At 38.6% G+C, this 18,301-nt stretch overlaps 1 protein-coding gene across 3 annotated transcripts in view; it reads right to left on the reverse strand.

Annotated features, from left to right (window-relative positions):
* Positions 1-444: 444 nt before the first annotated feature.
* WDR37 (WD repeat domain 37) overlaps positions 445-18,301 on the reverse strand; it is a 43,284-nt gene continuing 25,427 nt past the window's right edge. For all 3 annotated transcript variants that reach the window (XM_063415468.1, XM_063415462.1, XM_063415477.1), the window contains 5 exons: positions 17,735-17,972; positions 17,090-17,231; positions 5,942-6,076; positions 5,156-5,270; positions 445-3,580 (listed from right to left, as the gene is read on the reverse strand). In XM_063415468.1, coding sequence (XP_063271538.1) covers positions 3,449-3,580; positions 5,156-5,270; positions 5,942-6,076; positions 17,090-17,231; positions 17,735-17,972 — 762 coding nt within the window. In that variant the 3' untranslated portion in view covers positions 445-3,448. The remainder of the gene's footprint in view (positions 3,581-5,155; positions 5,271-5,941; positions 6,077-17,089; positions 17,232-17,734; positions 17,973-18,301) is intronic.

Genomic DNA, 18,301 nt, shown 5'->3' on the forward strand with positions numbered 1-18,301 from the left:
CATCAGAGTAGTTTTGCAATACTTTTGTTTAGAATACAAATACTTTTGTATTCTAAATGTAAAAAAATTGTTTAGATTTCATTTTAAAATGTCAGTTTTTAAAGTAGGGTGAAAAGTCACACGGAAACTTTTGCATTACCTGCATAAGAAGATGCAATTACAATTTTTTTCCATACAGAATAAGAGAAGACAATACAAATGGAGTCCTGAACACCCTTTCAATCTAGATACTTTACTGGCAGCGTGACCATTAGTTCTACAGAAGACTTACTGTAATAAACAGATTTGGCCTTCTCTTCCAAACTGTGTTCATCAATGCCTCAGAAACAAACCTTTTGAGTAGAAAAGAGTGGAAAGTGAATAGGAAGATCCTTTGACTACAAAAAATTGAAACATTAACATCATCAGCAACCTTAAGGCAACACAGAAGAACAGCAAATTGCAAAAAAAAAAATCGTTGAATGTTTTAATGCATTCTGAATTGTAATGAAGAAAAACAGTTTACATCTAAAAACAAATCAGCAGAATAATAAAAAGTGGTTCCACATAACTTACAAATTCTTTTCCCGAAAAGGTAGTTTTCACAGATTTAGGCAACAAATAAGATGTTTCATTCCAGATCTTTCTGATTGTAAAGTACACACAAACTTCGTGAAAATTGATGTGCATTGCTTGAGAGAAAGACACAGAAGCTTGGTTTTGCCCATTGATGAGTTTTCTGTGAAATTCTGCACAATACTGAAAATGTAACTGCAACTCTCCTCCATTTAATGAAATGCTGGACATTGTTCAGTGCTGAAAAAACACTCTCTAGAACATTTAGAGTCATGAAATGTTTCCCACATATTTAGTCAATGTAGCATTATTCATTACCCCTGCTCATATGTTTTGCTTCAAGGGGAATGGCAGTTTGGCTTACCCTTCATTACAGTATAGAAAACTAAACTAAGTGATAGCTGTGTTCAGCTGATTTAAGTATTAGCCTGCTCGTATAAGAACGTGGCTCTAGCACCTTGTTTGGTTGATTCTTTTCAAAATGAAACCATGTAATCACCCATCCCTGGTGCCAGAGGATGGCCCCTCTGGTGATATAAAAAGTTTGCAGCAATGATGATTAAACTGCATAGAGTCCAGTGGTTCTGTATTACATATGTATGAGAGAAGCTTAGACACTTTAGTTTAGCAGGACTAAAACCAGTGACCCTCTCCTCTGCCTCAGGTAATAAAGGAGAGCCATTGCTCCAGATCCTACATGCAGGCCATGCTGGAGAAACTGCTTGTACTGGCCAGACATTTTTCTTGTTTTTTAAAAACAGCATAAACCTTTGTAAAGTTACCAACTAAAAGAAAGTGAGTCTTGTTTTCTTAAGGAATAAAACCTGTAACCCAACATCAAATGGCTTTAACCCAGAGTAAAAAACCCAGGAGAAAAAAAAGTGAAAATAAACACTGTCACCATCATTTAACTCTTACCACCAGAAGACTTAAAACTGCAGCTGCTTTCTGCAACCTCATTAGTTCTAGTATTTAAGATTACTCCAGTTGTTCATCTTGTATCTCAAGAAAAAATCCTAAACCCCACAACAGAAAAAAACAAGGGATCAAACTACTCTGATGGCATGTACTATAAAGATACTACATATATTCTCCATTAAATATTTTGGGTTTCCCTAATGTTACAGTCCAAAACTATGTTTAGGAGCCCTGTTTTCCTTGCATTCCTCACTGATGCATTCATTATCCCACCCCATCCCACTGCACTCCCAAGCCACACAAATGTTAGTTAGCAGCAGAACCAGCTAACACATTTAATGTCATTATGGACAGTGCTGTAGAAGACATGAGCACAGCTGTAGTTGCACAGAGTCATGATGATGAGATAAACAGCTCCTAACACTTCTGCCAACAGAGCATGAACCCCCAGATTCCCACAGTCAGAGTGCACCTTCCTTACCCCCACCCTTCATCTTGTGATATGTCAGACAGTCAGGGGCAGCATCTCCCTTTAGCCAAAAACAAGTGTCTGTCTGAAACAGCCTTCCCATTCTTTCCAAGACACCAGCTGCCATCTGCACGTACTGATAGGAACAGCAACACCCCACTGCCAGTGCAAAACCAGCTAAACACAGTGAAGAGCAAAACCAGAGTAAGACCATTTGGGAGAAAGAGGGGACAGCTATGCTAATTACCCCCTTTTGGAACAGGACAGGGACTGCAGCACCCCGTCATGGCTGAGAACAGACTGGTGACATTGACTTAGATGATACTGACTTAGAGTATTGCTCCACTAGCTTTACACGTTAACTACCTAAAGGATCACATGTAGGATGATTGTCTTTCCTCTCCTTCAGAGATAGTACTTCAGCCAGAGACCAAAAGTGCTTTTTTCTAGGCTACAGACAGATTTGATGTATCTTGACCAACATTCATATTTGAGGTAGTACTCATTTACTTTGTATTGCTGGCTCAAAATAAAAATATGGGAAGTGAACACAATTAAAAGTATGCTCACTGTAGGTACATAAACAAAATCATCAACCCCCAAATAAACTATTTCCTTTCTGGGCAGATCACCAAAAGGAATTAATCTTTCTTACAAAGGTTAGCTCACATTCCCTGGTAAAGTCAAACTTTCATAAATGGTTTATAACAATAGCTATAAACTAAAGTGCTTCAGAATTTGCTTGACTAGATTTCAGTGATTAGAATTGTAATATTCTGGATTTTTGCTAATATGAAATGTGATGAGGTTTCAGAATCACTTTATATAAGGGCAGAATGAATATTTTTTTTTCTTCAAAATAAAAAGTACAAAAAAGATAACAAATAAACCTGGCAGTCTACACTCACTACAACTTACTTGCATTTTCCTTCTCAAATCTACTATTTCTCTAGTAACCAGAGTAAAAATGGAGTTGAAGTTGCACTGTATGGCAGCACTAAAAATGTATTCAAATCAGATGCAAACAGGAAAATGTTTACAATCATACAACTAGTGAAATTCACACTTCATTTCAAAGTTTTAGCCCTGCAGATTCCTTTTAACACAAGGCAGATATGTAGAGTCATGGAAAAACATAACAGACTGTATACACTCTCTACAGTAATTACATAAGTTTCACATTTATGTCACAAATGTAATGCCCTACTGTGTAACTATTAAATGCTAAATAACTTATGAACATTTATGTGCTCTACGCAACAGTGAACATATTGACCAGTGGATGCCAAAATATAAAAGTCCATACACAAGACAAACTAATTTTTAAAAAATCACATTTGTCTGTACAACCCATGCAAACTGTGCACAATGTGGTAACAAGAACAACATTTGCTCAAGTCTCCCCTCACGGAAGAGCTCTGACAGCGACAGCAGACCAGTGCTCAGAAAAGTCTGCCCAGGTGTATAAGTCCACAACAACACAAAGGCAGAAACTCCCTCAGCCTTTCACTTCTCCTGTAGCAAAGCAGGGATGTTGATGTTCCAGCCGATGGCCTGGCGGTCGAAGCCGCATGTGAAGAGGTTACAGATGGGGTGGTCCTCACACCAGGCAGTGCAGCAAACCATCCTCCTGTGCCCCTGCCACGAGCGAGAGAGAGAGAGAGAGACAGCAGCGTTACCCACACGGCCTTGGCAACTGCAACAGCTCGCTGCAACAGCTCGCTGCAACTCAAAATGCAACCCTGCAACCCTCAGCCTGCTCCTTGCAAAGAGCCCTTGAGGATCCTAAAGGTCATTGCTACCTGGAATGCAGCAATCCATAAGGACAGATCCTTATGCAATCCATAAGGACAGATGCACACAAAAAGATGCATCGAAACTTTCAAGTTGTCCAAGGTCTGTTTGCTATCTAGTTACATTTTCTTTACAAAAGCAAATCCAATTTTGATTTTAGCATTGTTATTTATAAAAGCAGTCTTAAAATAAGGAACTAGGTGCTAGCAACTACTTTGTAACAAGCCTGTGAGACTAAGTGTCTATATCTCTTATAATTCAGGAGGGATAATACTGCAGCAGGAAAAATGTTATATTGATGAAAATAGTTCAATAGTAACAAAAATGTCCAAAATAGGGTTCTGACCAACATTCGGGTTAAAAAAGAAAATAAAGTCATGATTTTAGTAGTGTCAGCCTGAATGAAACTACTAAAGAAAAAAAAACCACACACACACAAAAAAACCCCTTCAAGACGACAATAAATTAAAAAATCTACCTAAATTGAAAAAAATCTAAAAGAGATTAAGTAAGTCTTTGGACTCCTTCCTAAATTCCATCAAGAAGTGCTGAATCAACCAAAAAAGGCCTATTTATGTGACATAATGCAATTAATTTCACTTAGTCTGATTTGCTCCATTAGTGATGCTTGCCATGCCAAATAGTGCCATAAATGCACAAAACTTGATGGCTGTGGCAAGGATGGTTTATTATGTGGTAGGATGTATCTAGAATGTATCTGAATAAGCACAGAAGAAAAAAAATTTAAATTTATCACCAAATCATATAAAGTGAGCTCACAAAACTGACCCTCACTTTTTCCCTCTGTGTTTCTATGTCATAGAATCACAGAATGGTTTGAGTTGGAAGGGACCTTAAAGATCATCTGGTTCCAACCCTCCTGTCATGGGCAGGGACACTTTCCACTACACCAGGTTACTCAGAGCCCTGTGCAGCTTGGAATATATGTAAACCAATTAGACACTGTGTAATTAAAAACAAAAAACAAAAACCAAAAACAAACAAAAATAAACAAACAAAAAAATCCCCTACACCAACAACAAAAAACCAACAAAAAAAACCCCATGAGAAAATCACCAAATCACTATATTAAACCTCATAGTGACACATTTTTCTGACACAATTCACATCAAGACATTAAAACACATCTGAAATGCTCTTACACACTTCTTCAACGTCATAGAGAAGGCAGACACGTATTTCACTTCAGTAAGGGGAAAAATCATGATGAGATTCACTTGAAACACCATTTCCAACCCCACTAAAAGTTTCATATTGGCATGTTGGTTATTTTCAATAACTAACAGCATGTTTATTCAGACCAGAGCCGTTCAGCATTTGCTCAGCTTTAAGCTAGAGAGCCCAAAGGCCACTTTTATCCCTGCCTGAGGGAGGACAGGCACTCTGGAGGGGCAGTACCTGTCTGTTGCTGCGAGGGAGCCGCGCCAGCCGCACCCCGGACATGTCGAAGAGCCGAACCTGTCGGTTGTCGTGGGGAAGGGCGATGATTCTCTGGCCAACACACACACTGATCCTGCAGAGAGGGGACAAAGGGACGCTGTGTGAGCCTGGCAAATACAAACTGACAGCACAAATTTAAGCTCACGGGAAGGGAGGCAGCAGAATTTTTCCTGGCTAGAATTCACAAATGGAAAAAGAAAAAAATATTGAACCATTAAGGTATTTTCTGTCGTACTGGAGCCTCAAATAGCCTTAACAACTGCATTGTCTTATAGAAAATTTCTTAAAAGTAATGCATTACTAAAAATTAATGTTGATACACCTGCACTTTATAAAACCATTTCAGACCTTTTTCAAATTCTTATATATCTCAAGTTTAATTTCAGGGACAAAAAAATAAACATATATTCAGTAAATATACATTCATTCAGCAATAGAATGGACGATTTCAGTTGAAAGGTCCAACACTCATCCTGTCCAACTATCTGACCAATTCAGGCCTGACCAAACCTTAAAGCATGTTATTAAGGGCATTGTCCAAAAGCCTCTTAAATACTGTGAGGCTTGGGGTATCAACCACCTCTCTAGGAAACCTGTTCCAGGATTTGACCACCCTCTCAGGAAAGAAATGTCTAGTCTAAACCTCTGTGGCACAGCTTTAAACCATTCCCACATGTGAAAAAAATTAAGAATTCACTAAGAAAGCACAAATTAAGCAAAGCAGTAACTCAAAGATCTGCTTACCTGTTGACTGCAGAATCTGTGCGGATGGTGGCAATAGGAGACCTCATGTTTTTCAAATCCCAGACTTTTACTGTACGGTCATCACTACCAGAAACAACATTGTCTCCCACAGTGAAAACTGCAGATGTCACAGTGCTAAACAATCGGGAGTAAAGACAAAGATATCAAACTCTAAACTTCTTCATTAAACCAGCATCTGATTTAAAGTTTTACTTTCTGTTCCTGTGTTCCTTTAGCATATGTAGCTTGCCTTTTTTTTTTTTTTTTTAGCAGAGTAACCTGAAATTTAAAAATTCCCAGCAGTTATTTTTGAATAAAAAAATATTGTTACAAGAAGCTATGACACTTAAGGTGAACAGGGCTTGACTGGCCCAAGTGCTAAGAGAAGCAGCCCAGCAGTGGAGACTCACTTGGGAGGCATCTTCCATATTTCACTGATTCTGACACGATCTAAACAGGCCCTGTATTGAAACCTGTGTTCACTTTTGAAGTCCTGTACTAATGTCCAGCAGGTTTATCACACAATCCAAAATGAATTTGTAGCATGGAGCACAAATCTTCTTAAGTATTTGAGACCAGTAACCAAGCAAAAATTTCTGTAGAACTATCCCAGACATTTTCATTCACTGTACAGACACTGAAGAGATCCCAAACACCTGAGATGTAGCTAAAGCTGTATTTTATTTTCTGTAATTCTGTACACACACAAACGTGCTGTAATCCACACAGAGTCTCCAGTATAGCTCCACTGCCAATAGCTAGAGCAATGTATCAATCTCTAATTGTGATTTCTAGTCCTGTTTTACAAGCACCTAAAGTCTGAGAGTCAGATAAGAAATGGCAAGTAGTAGTAAGAAGCACAAGTATACAATATAAATTTTACCTACTGTGCCTAGAAATACACAAGGGCAGTCAGAGAATGACTCATGAGACTATTTCTAGCAATTGAAAGAGTAACATATTACTTCCAGAAGTTTTTATAAAGAATTTTATTTTAGAATTTTATTATCTTTGTATATCTATGTATAGCAATATATGTATTGCTTCAGATAACAGTATATCATCAATATACTAGGCTCAAACAAACAATTTTCATGATAATTCTATGATTATTTTAAAATATTTTAAAATATTTTACCTTTGTTTCATATTAACCAATTAAAAGCTTTTGTACTACAATTTTCATCATAATTGTGTGAATTCCCAACTCAAAGCCAGTTATTTTCCACCCACATAATGTACTAACAAAGTATTTTTGTCTCTCCTTATAATCATTAGGGAAGGCCTCTCAGTTCTGTTTCTACAGATTTGATTTAATGACCTATCTTGTAACTTGGGTCATGCACATCAATTTCTTAGAATTTAGTAATTTTAATTTAAGTTGTCAGTTGTTACTGTCACTTTAGTTGTTCTCCAGAAATTTGAATTCGTGTCCTATCCAAGCTGCTGATTAAGATTAGCACAAGCCAGGTCACAATGGACCAGTTTATGCAAGCCTCTTAATTTAAATTGACACCAAATTAAGTTTTAATTAGGATGAAGGCCCACTTTATTCATGATACCAAGTTTCCTAACACATTATTAGAGTGCAGCTAAGCCACCAGGGAGATGATTACAGAAAGAATCAAGAGGTCTTTGACTAAACTCCTGGACTTCATGAACAAAAAGTCAAAAAGTTCCAACATACATGAAGGCCACAAATGCTGAGTCTCTTTCATCAGGCACCTTCTTATTTGGGAAGAAAACTCACTCATGCAGTCAAGCTGCTGCACAATACAGCTGGCAGGTTCTTACCACCAAAGTTGTCTCCTACCAGCCCAAACTCCTTTTGATTTACCAATATCTGCACTTCTCACTATGTTCTTTACACAAAGAAGTTCAGAAAAAATTCAGGCTTTCACTAATCTCTATACTGCTGCAATACACTTGAAGCAATGTTTGTAAGTTTAAAATTCTCTATTCAATCTCCATAATTTTCCACACATAATGGGGGACTTCCTAGCACACAACAGCATAAAGAATTCAAGTCATAGAAAATCTGCAGGTGAGTGAATATACTGCTCTTTAGTATTCTGCTGCCAACAAACAAATCTGATCTGTTTTCCCGTCATACATTTTATTCTGAGTACGGCTGGAATACATTGTGAAACTGTCTTAAAATAACTCTCCACTTTTGGGTGCTTTTTTCAAAACTTTAAAGAGCTTTCCAGCTTCTTTGATCTCATATTGGTTTTGCTTTATCATTTATCACTTTCAAACATGGTTAAGTTTCTTTGACCACATAAGGTTCTCTAATCCTTAGATTTATCATTTTTAAATGAAAACATTCCAAACTATTGCCAGGAAAACAGAATACCAACCCCAGGTTAGCTCAATCCTTCCTGCTCCTCCAAAGACTCTCAAAAGATAACAAAATCCTTTCCAGCTTAACTTACTCTTTTCAGCTTAACCGTTCAGATATTACTGGATACACCAAGCAAAAGTTTTTAAAATAAAAATGCAATTAAATTCTACTGTAGCTCTCTGGAAATAGGGCAAGTGATAGAAAGGCAAAGGGAAAGCTGCTGGTCTGTTTTTAGTGACAACTTTAAAGGTGTTTAGTGGTCTTAGCCCTCCATTCACCCTCAGCTCAGCCCTGCAAGGCCCTGCAGGCTGGGATGTGCACTGTTTGCAAGTACATGGGACTATGAAAACAATATTTTACATTAGGAGCTTTGAATTTAATGGCTAAATATAAAAGCACTTCTTGCTGAACCCAGTGTTTATGAACAAGAATTTTGGTCCCACTTCCAAACCAAACAGTATATGGATGTCTGCATAACACTCCCTGTGCTTTTACGAAAATGAAGCATGACTCTTCTAAAGAGAAACACTCAATTCATTTCTCAAAAATACCTCATTTTCAAAATAGGATTGCAAGGCTTGAAGTTTTAAGTAACTTAAAAACAAGTCTAGGAAGGCCAAAACAGTATCATTCTCACAAACCTGACAACTCTGGGGAGGGTTATTAGCACTTCATTCATCTGAGTAAAGACAAAGGGGGGTTTGGGTTTGTTTTTTTTTATTGTAAAGTGGAACATAATGAGTTCATATTTTCAAAAAATCATATGCATCTAAATTCAGAAACATGCTCAACACTACTGACTAGAAACATGAACAAGTGCTGTGCTCACAGATCTTATGCAGTATAAATTACATTCTGTCTCCTCTGATACTCCGGCTGGGGCATCTCTTATTATGAAGACACATCTCAGCAATCTTTTCCTTGTTTTTGTGGGGTTTTTTTTGTCAAATTAAAACAAAATAGTAACAAGAAGAAAGGCCACTTCCTACTTATAAACTAAACCAGGATTTCAGCCCACCTAAAGGAGAATGGTGAGAGGAAAGAAAGGGATGCAAAGTCTGTGGGAAGAAAGAAGATAACAGAAGCAGCCAATAAACAAATAACCTTTCAAAAGCATTGCCTCCATAACCCCATCTATGTCACAAAAATTAAAAGCCTTTTTCCTCTATTTTCATGTAGCTAGACTTAATTTTTGCTTGAATTACTCTCCAGCTTTTTTAACCCAGATAAAACTCTGGTTAAAATCCCCTTGGCTAAATTAACAAAAACTGTCAACAAAAGATCATCAGCCCTCATGTTAATTGAATGCTAGAAGACATTAGATTTTTAATAACTCAAAAAGATGACAGGTATTGTAGCACATTAAAGAAAAGAAAAAAGAAACAAGCAAAGAGGAAGCACTCTTATGACACTTCAAACTGCGGATCCCACAGGGAGTTTGGTGTGCTACAACTATTCTCCAAAAAAGCCTCAGCCTCCGCCAAAGCCCAGCAAAGCTCATTTATCTTGTCACGGGGAGCAGCCGAGCGTGTGCATCCAGCTGACAGCGCGGCGCTTCCTCAGCACACACCGCTGCCCGGCCCGCAGCCCCCGCTCCCTCCGTGCGCCTCAATCACCGGCAAGGCGCGGGGCTCCACTCCTCATTAGGCCCAACAGCTGTCTCCCAGTCACACCGAGACACAGAACTGCTCTGCATAACAATCTGCTGAAATTTCACTCATACGGGAAACCGGGAAAGAAAAAGCCTTGAAAACGTTGGACCGTGAAATGCTGATGCAGAACTCTCTCACTGGCAATGCACCAAAAAAGTTAACGCTGCTCTTTCCTTTTTGATTTGCAATCTAAACTGGGATTTACCATCGAACTGGGAGGCAACACGTTTTCATGGCCTTGAACAGGCATCTACATGCATAAATCTGTGTGTGGGATGAAAATGGACTAAACCAGAGCTTTCAGATAAATTTATTCAAGCTAACTTGAATACATATAACTACCTACAGTTGTATGCAAGCAGGAAAATTTGAGGGCTCAAATTTGTGTCTCATTTTATGCAGTAAAATTGAGAAACAAAACCTAGTTTGGTATCACATTTTCTGCACAAGTTTCCTTTGTTTTAGGGGACAAAGCATATCCCCACATCAAGCAGTCTGGAGCCTGAGGGGAAGGCAGGAACTGTGTTTAAAACCTCCAGATGTGGACAACCCCACTGCCCATCTCAACAGGAGATGGCACCAGCCACAGGAGGCCCAGGTAAGGAGCAACCAGTACCTCCACATTTGAGTGCATTCAGGTTTCAGAATTGCTATTCAGAATTCACTTGATTCCAGGAAAAGCTAAACACAGAATCCCACATAATTCCCAGAGTCTGTCTGTGGATTTATCTCCAAATATCTGCAGAGCTTTTTTCTCCAACTTAAGAAATGGTAAGAACAAACCTTGAAGGAATTACAGAACCTTTAGGCTGGAAAAGACCTCTGAGGTCATCAAGTCCAACCTACGATTGAACACTGAGTGCCACGTCCAGTCTTCCCTTAAAAACCTCCAGGGACCGTGACTCCAGCACCTCCCAGGACAGCCCATTCCAATGTCTAATCACCCTTTCTGTGAAGAAATTCCTCCTAATGTCCAACCTAAACCTCCCCTAGCAGCTTGAGACCATTTCCTCTTGTCCTGTCACTGGCTGCCAGGGAGAAGAGACTGACCTGGCTACAACCTATTCCAGGGAGCTGCACAGAGTGGCACTTTGATAACTCCAGTATCAGGTTGGGGGAATGTTGGAAGAGAAAACTGGGAATTCAAGCTGTGCAGTGGAGCAAGAAGTGGTAACTCGGGTCACATGTAAAAGGTGCTGGCCCTATCTGTCCTGAAACAGATGTATGAAGAAGCACTCAGCATGGGAAGTGAGGCATATTCAAAGCTGGATCCCTGAGTACCAGTTATTAAGGCTGCTAACAAGTCTAAGAAAAGCACTGACTTCTTATCATGCTCTGTTGCATCTACATAGCAAATGTAAACCAAAAGGCTGTGTAAAAATGTTCAGAAGCACTAGAAGCATTTCAAAAAAGCTAACCTTAGAGCTTCAAGCCCAGGCTATAAACTTCATTTAAAGAATATTCAACATGCAAATGTAGGATCAGAACAGTGTGTGAAATGCAAGTTTGGAGCCTTTTTTCAATAAAATGCAAGAGGAAAAAAAGTCCCTCAGGAAACTAAACAAGGAAGGAATATTAACAGCAATATCAGAACCATCTAGTTAATCAGCGAGGTTTGGGGAGAAAACAGAATGTTTCATCACAAAAATTCTGCATTTCTTACAGAAGCTAGATTGAGATATCCACACATGGGGAATGCCTAAGGCATTCTTAGATGAGAAACAAAAGAAAAATGGTAGACAAAGCATCACTAAAGTCATTAATAACTGAAGCAAGAACAGGACTATCTTGAAAAGAATAGATGTGTTAGACTGATCAAACACCACTGATAGCATCCAAGTTGTCACATTTTGTTTGGCACATAAGGTTTTGACTACAGCCCAAGCACAGACTTAGTCAAAAGTGCAAAGCCTGCATTTTTAGGACTACATCTACACATGCTTTAACTTCACCAAGAAAGTGTGGTTGAATAAGAATATGTAGAAGTGACCTTGTAATACTGGGCATATCTAGAATAACACTGCTTCCCAACAGGACTGTCTAAAGACATCGTTGCCTGGAGAAAAGGCACTTCTCCCCCTGCCATGACTGGCTCTTTCAAGAACAATACATTCAAGACAGACACAAATAAGGTATGAGAATTAAATCCTGCAGACCCAACAATCTGAGAAAGCCAGCTGACCTTGGCAAACCCAAATGTCCACAAAAACTAAAGCAATTACTAGTCTCTTGAAACAAAATGCCATTTTGACATTAACTTTCAATTAACTAAATGTCAGAATTCAACCCAGCATCCTAATCAGCAGCTGCTTAGTAATTTCTATATTTTTAATGCAGATTCTTCAGAAAGCATAGGAGCTGGAAAACATAAATTTGAAACAAGACATATTTGAATTCTCTAATTTTGAAATTCTCAGGATGAAGCACAACTCACCATTCAGCTGCACATTCAGAGACATACAGGCAGCAAATGAACAGGAACTTTCCCTTCTGGTCTCTTAGAGCCACACAAGGAGAGTGAAAGGAGATGGAATATGCTGCAGTTCAAAAGAGCTATAAGCTCTTTGTAAGAAATAACATAAGATCCATGATCAGCAATTTTTTTCCTGAGTTTGCCCAGAAAGTAACATACAGATACAGATTCCACAGCTAACACATTCAGGCTTAATGCACTGGCCTAATCTAGCCACAAAGATCAGAAAGTTTGAAAAGTAGTAAACAAACTTCATAATTTTGGGGGGCTAGGACAAAAGTATCCACTCTAACTTATGGGGGTTTTTAAAGCCAAAAATGCATCGAATTGCCATGGCAAGGTGGTGCATAACTATATACTGAACAACCAAAAAACATTAACAAAGGATATTCACTTAAGGACAGCAACCCAAAGGTTCTTCTGAAGACATCACTTTATTCTTTCAAGGATGGTATTTGGAAGTACAGACTTGGAAGCTCTGCATATTTCCTTTCAAGCATTTCAAGAGCAATATCCCCGACCACTGTGTACCCCTGACAGTCACTACAGAAAACAAAACCCTTTATTATTCACCAAGTAATTTTTCAGCTGCATGGAAGTATCAATATACTTCAAATGTATAACAAAAGCTGTAGTTTAAACATTGTATACGAATCCACTAGCTAACAAACATTCTGTTGCCCATAGGGGATTAATTTATTTCCTGTGTTACTAAACTCTCAGAACAAATGCATAAAATCTGTAAAGTACTGGCTAGACCTGTATAGACTAAGATTTTTGGTTTTTAAAGCTACAAATGGTAAATGTTTCCAGCATTAACATTTTACAAGGCTCCACACATCAAGACACACCCCAGAACATACAGGGGGCTTAAAAGGGACAGAAAAACTCATCAAGCAGATATTCAAGAGCATGCCAACACCAGAGTTACCCAACCAGGCCACCACATTGGGGACAGCAAGGCCTTCCCAGCTGGGACAAGATGGGCTGTGCAGGTGTCAGCAAAGAAAGCACAAGTGAAGTGGAATGAACACTGCCAGAACCATTTTGCTCTGCAGAACAAAACCTTAGTTCAGCTTGAAGAGCTCTAATCAATAACCTCTAAATTGAATAATTTCTCAATAGGAGACCTGTTATTATCAGTCATGTATTTCAAAGCAGTAACTGCTGTAAAAAAAGATATTGGAATATGAGTCACCAGGAGGATTTTTGGAGGCTTTAAATCAGGAAATCAATTTCGTTTACAGGCCACAAGTTATAATATTACTATAACAAAATTATAACATACTTATAATTATTGGATCATAACATACATGTAATCTTTTCCCAGGGCTCTGTTAAACTTTTCTTATGGGGATGTTACTGGGGATTCACAGCACTAGTAAGACAAATTCCTATTAATGCACATACAGAACCAGAGAATTAAAAATATTTATATTTAAGCAAACATCAGTCTTATTTCCACATTATTTCATTTTTTTCATCAGTAAAGGATAAGTAAGTGAGATGAACTGGGGGCATGGCAAACTTAAAACAGTAAGTGACAAGATACTTTTACTGTTATGTGAGCAGGGCACAAGCAAATAAGTCATTTATTGAACTGAAACAGTCATATTTATACACACACAGATATATATATATGAAAAATGTAAACGAGCAATGTTTACAGAACTGGAAACTTCAATAGGAAGATACAACTTCAAAAAAGACCCCAGCTGAATGCAGGCTTGAAGGGCAAAAGTGCTATCAATGTACTATATTTAGTCTATAAATGTCTAAATATACTTAGAAACACACTCTGAGGCAAAATAGGTAACTTTTAAATAAGAACAGAAAATAAAGAAGAAAGTACAGGAAATTTCTATAATTAACATAGGGAACAAAGCCTTTGAAGATAAAAAAACAAAAGATGACTCTGAAGCTAGACAGACTAGGGAGGCACAAAAAGTTTAACAGGGAAGTTAATTAACCACTGCAACAAGAAACATCTAGAATTTGCCAAGAGATAAACTGAAACCTTTACCACTGGAACAAGCTAACATACAGTTGGCAATTCTAAAATTACCTCTTAATTCAAAACACTTATGTATGCAAGCAGCTTAAGACAGGTTGATCGCAATGATTCCTCCCAGCCTTACTGGAAGAGAATTTATTTTCCTAAACTGTCTTAGTACTAGATGATAAGAAACATTCTGCTTTTAATAAAACCATGTTCAGGACACCAAAGTGATAGGTGATTTCTCAGTCCACTTAAGATACAAATAATCTCTCACAGATGGTGATATACCATCACTATGACATACAGGACAATGCACTGCATCTCTTCGTTCTTTCACATCAACTAACTCTACAAAAGCTTTATATACTCTGTCTACAACAGGATTCCTTAGTCTCCACCACGCCAGTTTCAGGTTTTACACGCTAATAAGCCGTTCAGAGCACACTCTCGGTGTGGCTCATTAGGGCTAATTAAAGGAAGGCGATGGCTGCGCTGCCGCCGGGCCGGGCCGCGGCGCGGTGCTGCCACCTGCTGGCGAGCGGCGGTGAGCGGAGCGAGGATGGGCGGGAAAGGGATTTGGGGTATGTACGGAACTAACACGGAAAGCTGGCCCTGTGATCGAGATGTTTGGCATATTTGTAATATGCCATATTGTAAAATTGTATAATTGTATAATTATATTGGCACAGCGCTTTGGGAGTTGATCTGGTGAAAAAATAGCTGCTCTGTAAGCGCCAGACTCATCAGGTACTATTGAGGCACAAGGTGTTAAAACTTATGGTTGAGGACTTTAAATCACCAGTGTTAACAACTGGAACATCCAATTTACAGAACTGATGCCAAAGGCCTATCAAAGTATTAAATACTTGGCAAATTATTCAAACAGATATTCAGAAAAGCCAAAAAATCCCCATGGTTTCTTCTATGCTGCTTAATGTGAAGAGATTGTTGCAGTGTTGATGAGAGGGTAATTTAAAAATGTTTTGCCAGTAGGCAGTACAATAAAAGAGCAACAATAAAATTCCTCCAAGTATATCTCAACTGCAAAAATATCAACCCCTCCCATTTCTGTTCTGTCTGCACTCATCAATGAAACAACTGTAACAGAATTAACCCTTCCACAAATGAGAGACTTCGGCAGCCCTGGCCACTGGAAAGTAAAATCAGTTTTGAGACTGTCAGATTTGGTGCATTTGGTGCATTCGGTGCATTCCGTGAAAAAGTCTATGTCAATAGTAAAAACTCATACATTCAAAGTACAAAACACAGACAGTTGATACAGCAGACAAACACAAATATGAAGACCATTAAAAGCTAGAGTAAGAGCAACTGAAAGGTTGTACAAGGTCTATTTCCATTCCTAAAAAATAAACTCTCTGCTAGTTTATAGGTGTCAGCAAAACACCAGCTAACAGTTTTCACAGTATGCACCATCACCTGAGATCAACATCATTTAGTCTCAGCAAATATATGGGAAAACAGAAATGTCAGTCTTGGTCATGTCTCTAAAAAAACATCCTGAGACAAAGCAGTTAATCAGCTTGGGAAAAAGTGCAAGCACCAATGGAAACAAAACCTTCCAACTCTACACGACATTCTAGGAAAAGTGATAGAAGAATACAAAAGTATGATGAGATTAAACAATTCTAGGACGTAGGCCATAAAATCAAACTTACTGCTCTATCAGGAGAGGATGGCCACTTATACAGGATGATTGTGAAACATTAAGTAATTTATCAAGCTCAGGAGTCCAGGGCAGAGGGGGTTAAAGAGGTTTTAGTTTATATATAGGCTAGTCAATAGCTGAGAAAATGAAAAAGAAGGTGCTGAAACTCAGCCATAACGCCAATTGCACATTTGAATTATTAAAAAAAAAAAAAAAAAAGTGAATAAATACTTGGCATTTGTATTTTGAGAAAGGATTAAGAATCATCTTTTCTTCAGAAGAAAAGAGGTGAATTTTTTTCTGAAACAGTCAAGCTCAAATATTCACAAGTCAATGAAAGATTTGCTTCCTTGGGTAAAGTATTTCCAAGTTACACCTGCATTTTCCATGTATCAGAGCTCCAAAAATCAGAAAGTTAACTAAACATGAGAACACAGATTCTCAGGACTACAGTTGTCCATGTTCAATAGTAGTCAGTATAATAACATTAAGCCTAAATTGGTAACTAAAAAAGTTACATCAGAATCACTGTTTTGACAGAACATGGCAATCGGTGCCTGTACTTTTGTTTCTTATTTTATGTAAAAGTTAGAAGCTTTTAAGAGTAAAAATTAATCCTTTTTATCCACTGGTTTCAGAGGAGTAACCTTTACTTCACAGTGAGTATCAAGACAAGCAGAGGCAATCTGCTTGATCCACTGCATCACAGCAATAATCCCAAACTGCAAGCATAACCAATGCCAAAAAGAACCTCATACCTCAAATCACTTCTAATTGTAACAAATTTTATCAAGACTTACCATATGAGCAATAGCACACCAAGAGCCCTGGCTGCTGTTTTGGAAATTACGTACTGCTGTGCTACATTTGAAGGAGGACAACTGGGGGTTTCTGTGAAAATCAGTCTCACAAACCAGGATTGAACTCAGTACCTCAAAAAGCACACAGGAACAGTTCTGGGCAGATTTGCAACTTCTTGAACTTGTGAAAACCTGCGAAGGAGCTGTCACTTACTCTGTGTGGCCCTGGAAGACATTCACAGAATGGATAGAAGGATCTCTGAAGTCCCACAGGCGGAAGGTGGTGTCGCGGGACGACGTCACCACGAGGCGCTGGGTGGGATGCGTGCAGCAGTGCGTGAGCTCCTGGTCGTGCCCTGCAATCACACAGGACATGTGAGGCAAGGAAAATAAAACTTCTCACTTCCCCATACACTAGGAATGAAATGCTGATGGTTGTTTTCCCTTTTTCCCAAACAGAAAGGAGTAACAATCATTCTGAACTTTGTAAAAGTTTGGGAATGCATTTGAAGGCAAAACCCATGCTACTTATTTCACATTCAGTAGTGTAGGTTATTGCTGCTTAACACACCATGAACACAGCAAAAGCCTTTTGCAAGAACTAGAATTTGGATACATTCAATTTAAACAACTATTTTTTCATAGGTTAAATCATAAGCTTAAAAGAAAACAAATTCATGCTCAGGGGATTTACAAGACTGCAATTTTAAAAACTATTACAACACTGAGCAGCAGATGGTACACACTCACATCCTGCTCTAGAGAAACAACTTATTTTCTCAGTGTTTTAATACCTACAAATAAACCCTCATATAAAAACAAACCACCAATTTAATGATTTCTGTGAGTGGACAAATACCTGTAAGAGAATGGACAAGTTCAGAAGTCTCTACATCATAGAGATTTGCTGTCCTGTCCCACGATGCTGTCACAACTTGCTTGCCCCCAACAAGCCAGTCAGCTGCTATGACCACTCCTTGATGGCTTTTCAGTGAAGTTAACGGGGCTCTGACAGTGGGGCAATCACTGGAACCATCTCCATCTCCATCAGGTTCATCTTTATCTGAGATTTCGACTTCATCTTCTCCAGACACTTGCTGTAAAATGCAAGAGAAAAAAAAAAGATTTAGAATAAAAGGGAAGGAATGTCTCCAAGTTACATTTTGAAGTGTAAATGCTTCCCAATCCCCCTAATGTGAATGTGGGTAAATTAATTCTGCTGCACTCAGCCCATTCCAGTACCCACTATCACAAACTTAGTTGAAGGAATATAACCAGTAAGTTAAATGCAGTTTTAATAACTCCTTTTAACAACTTGCTGATGTGCAGCTGAGGGAACTGGAGTTGTTCAGCCTGGAGAAAAGGAGGCTCAGGGGAGACCTCATTGCTCTCTACAACTCCCTGAAAGGAGGGTACAGCCAGGGGG

The sequence above is a fragment of the Prinia subflava genome, chromosome 1 (genome assembly GCF_021018805.1).
Source record: "Prinia subflava isolate CZ2003 ecotype Zambia chromosome 1, Cam_Psub_1.2, whole genome shotgun sequence".
In the NCBI taxonomy this organism is placed as follows: domain Eukaryota; kingdom Metazoa; phylum Chordata; class Aves; order Passeriformes; family Cisticolidae; genus Prinia; species Prinia subflava.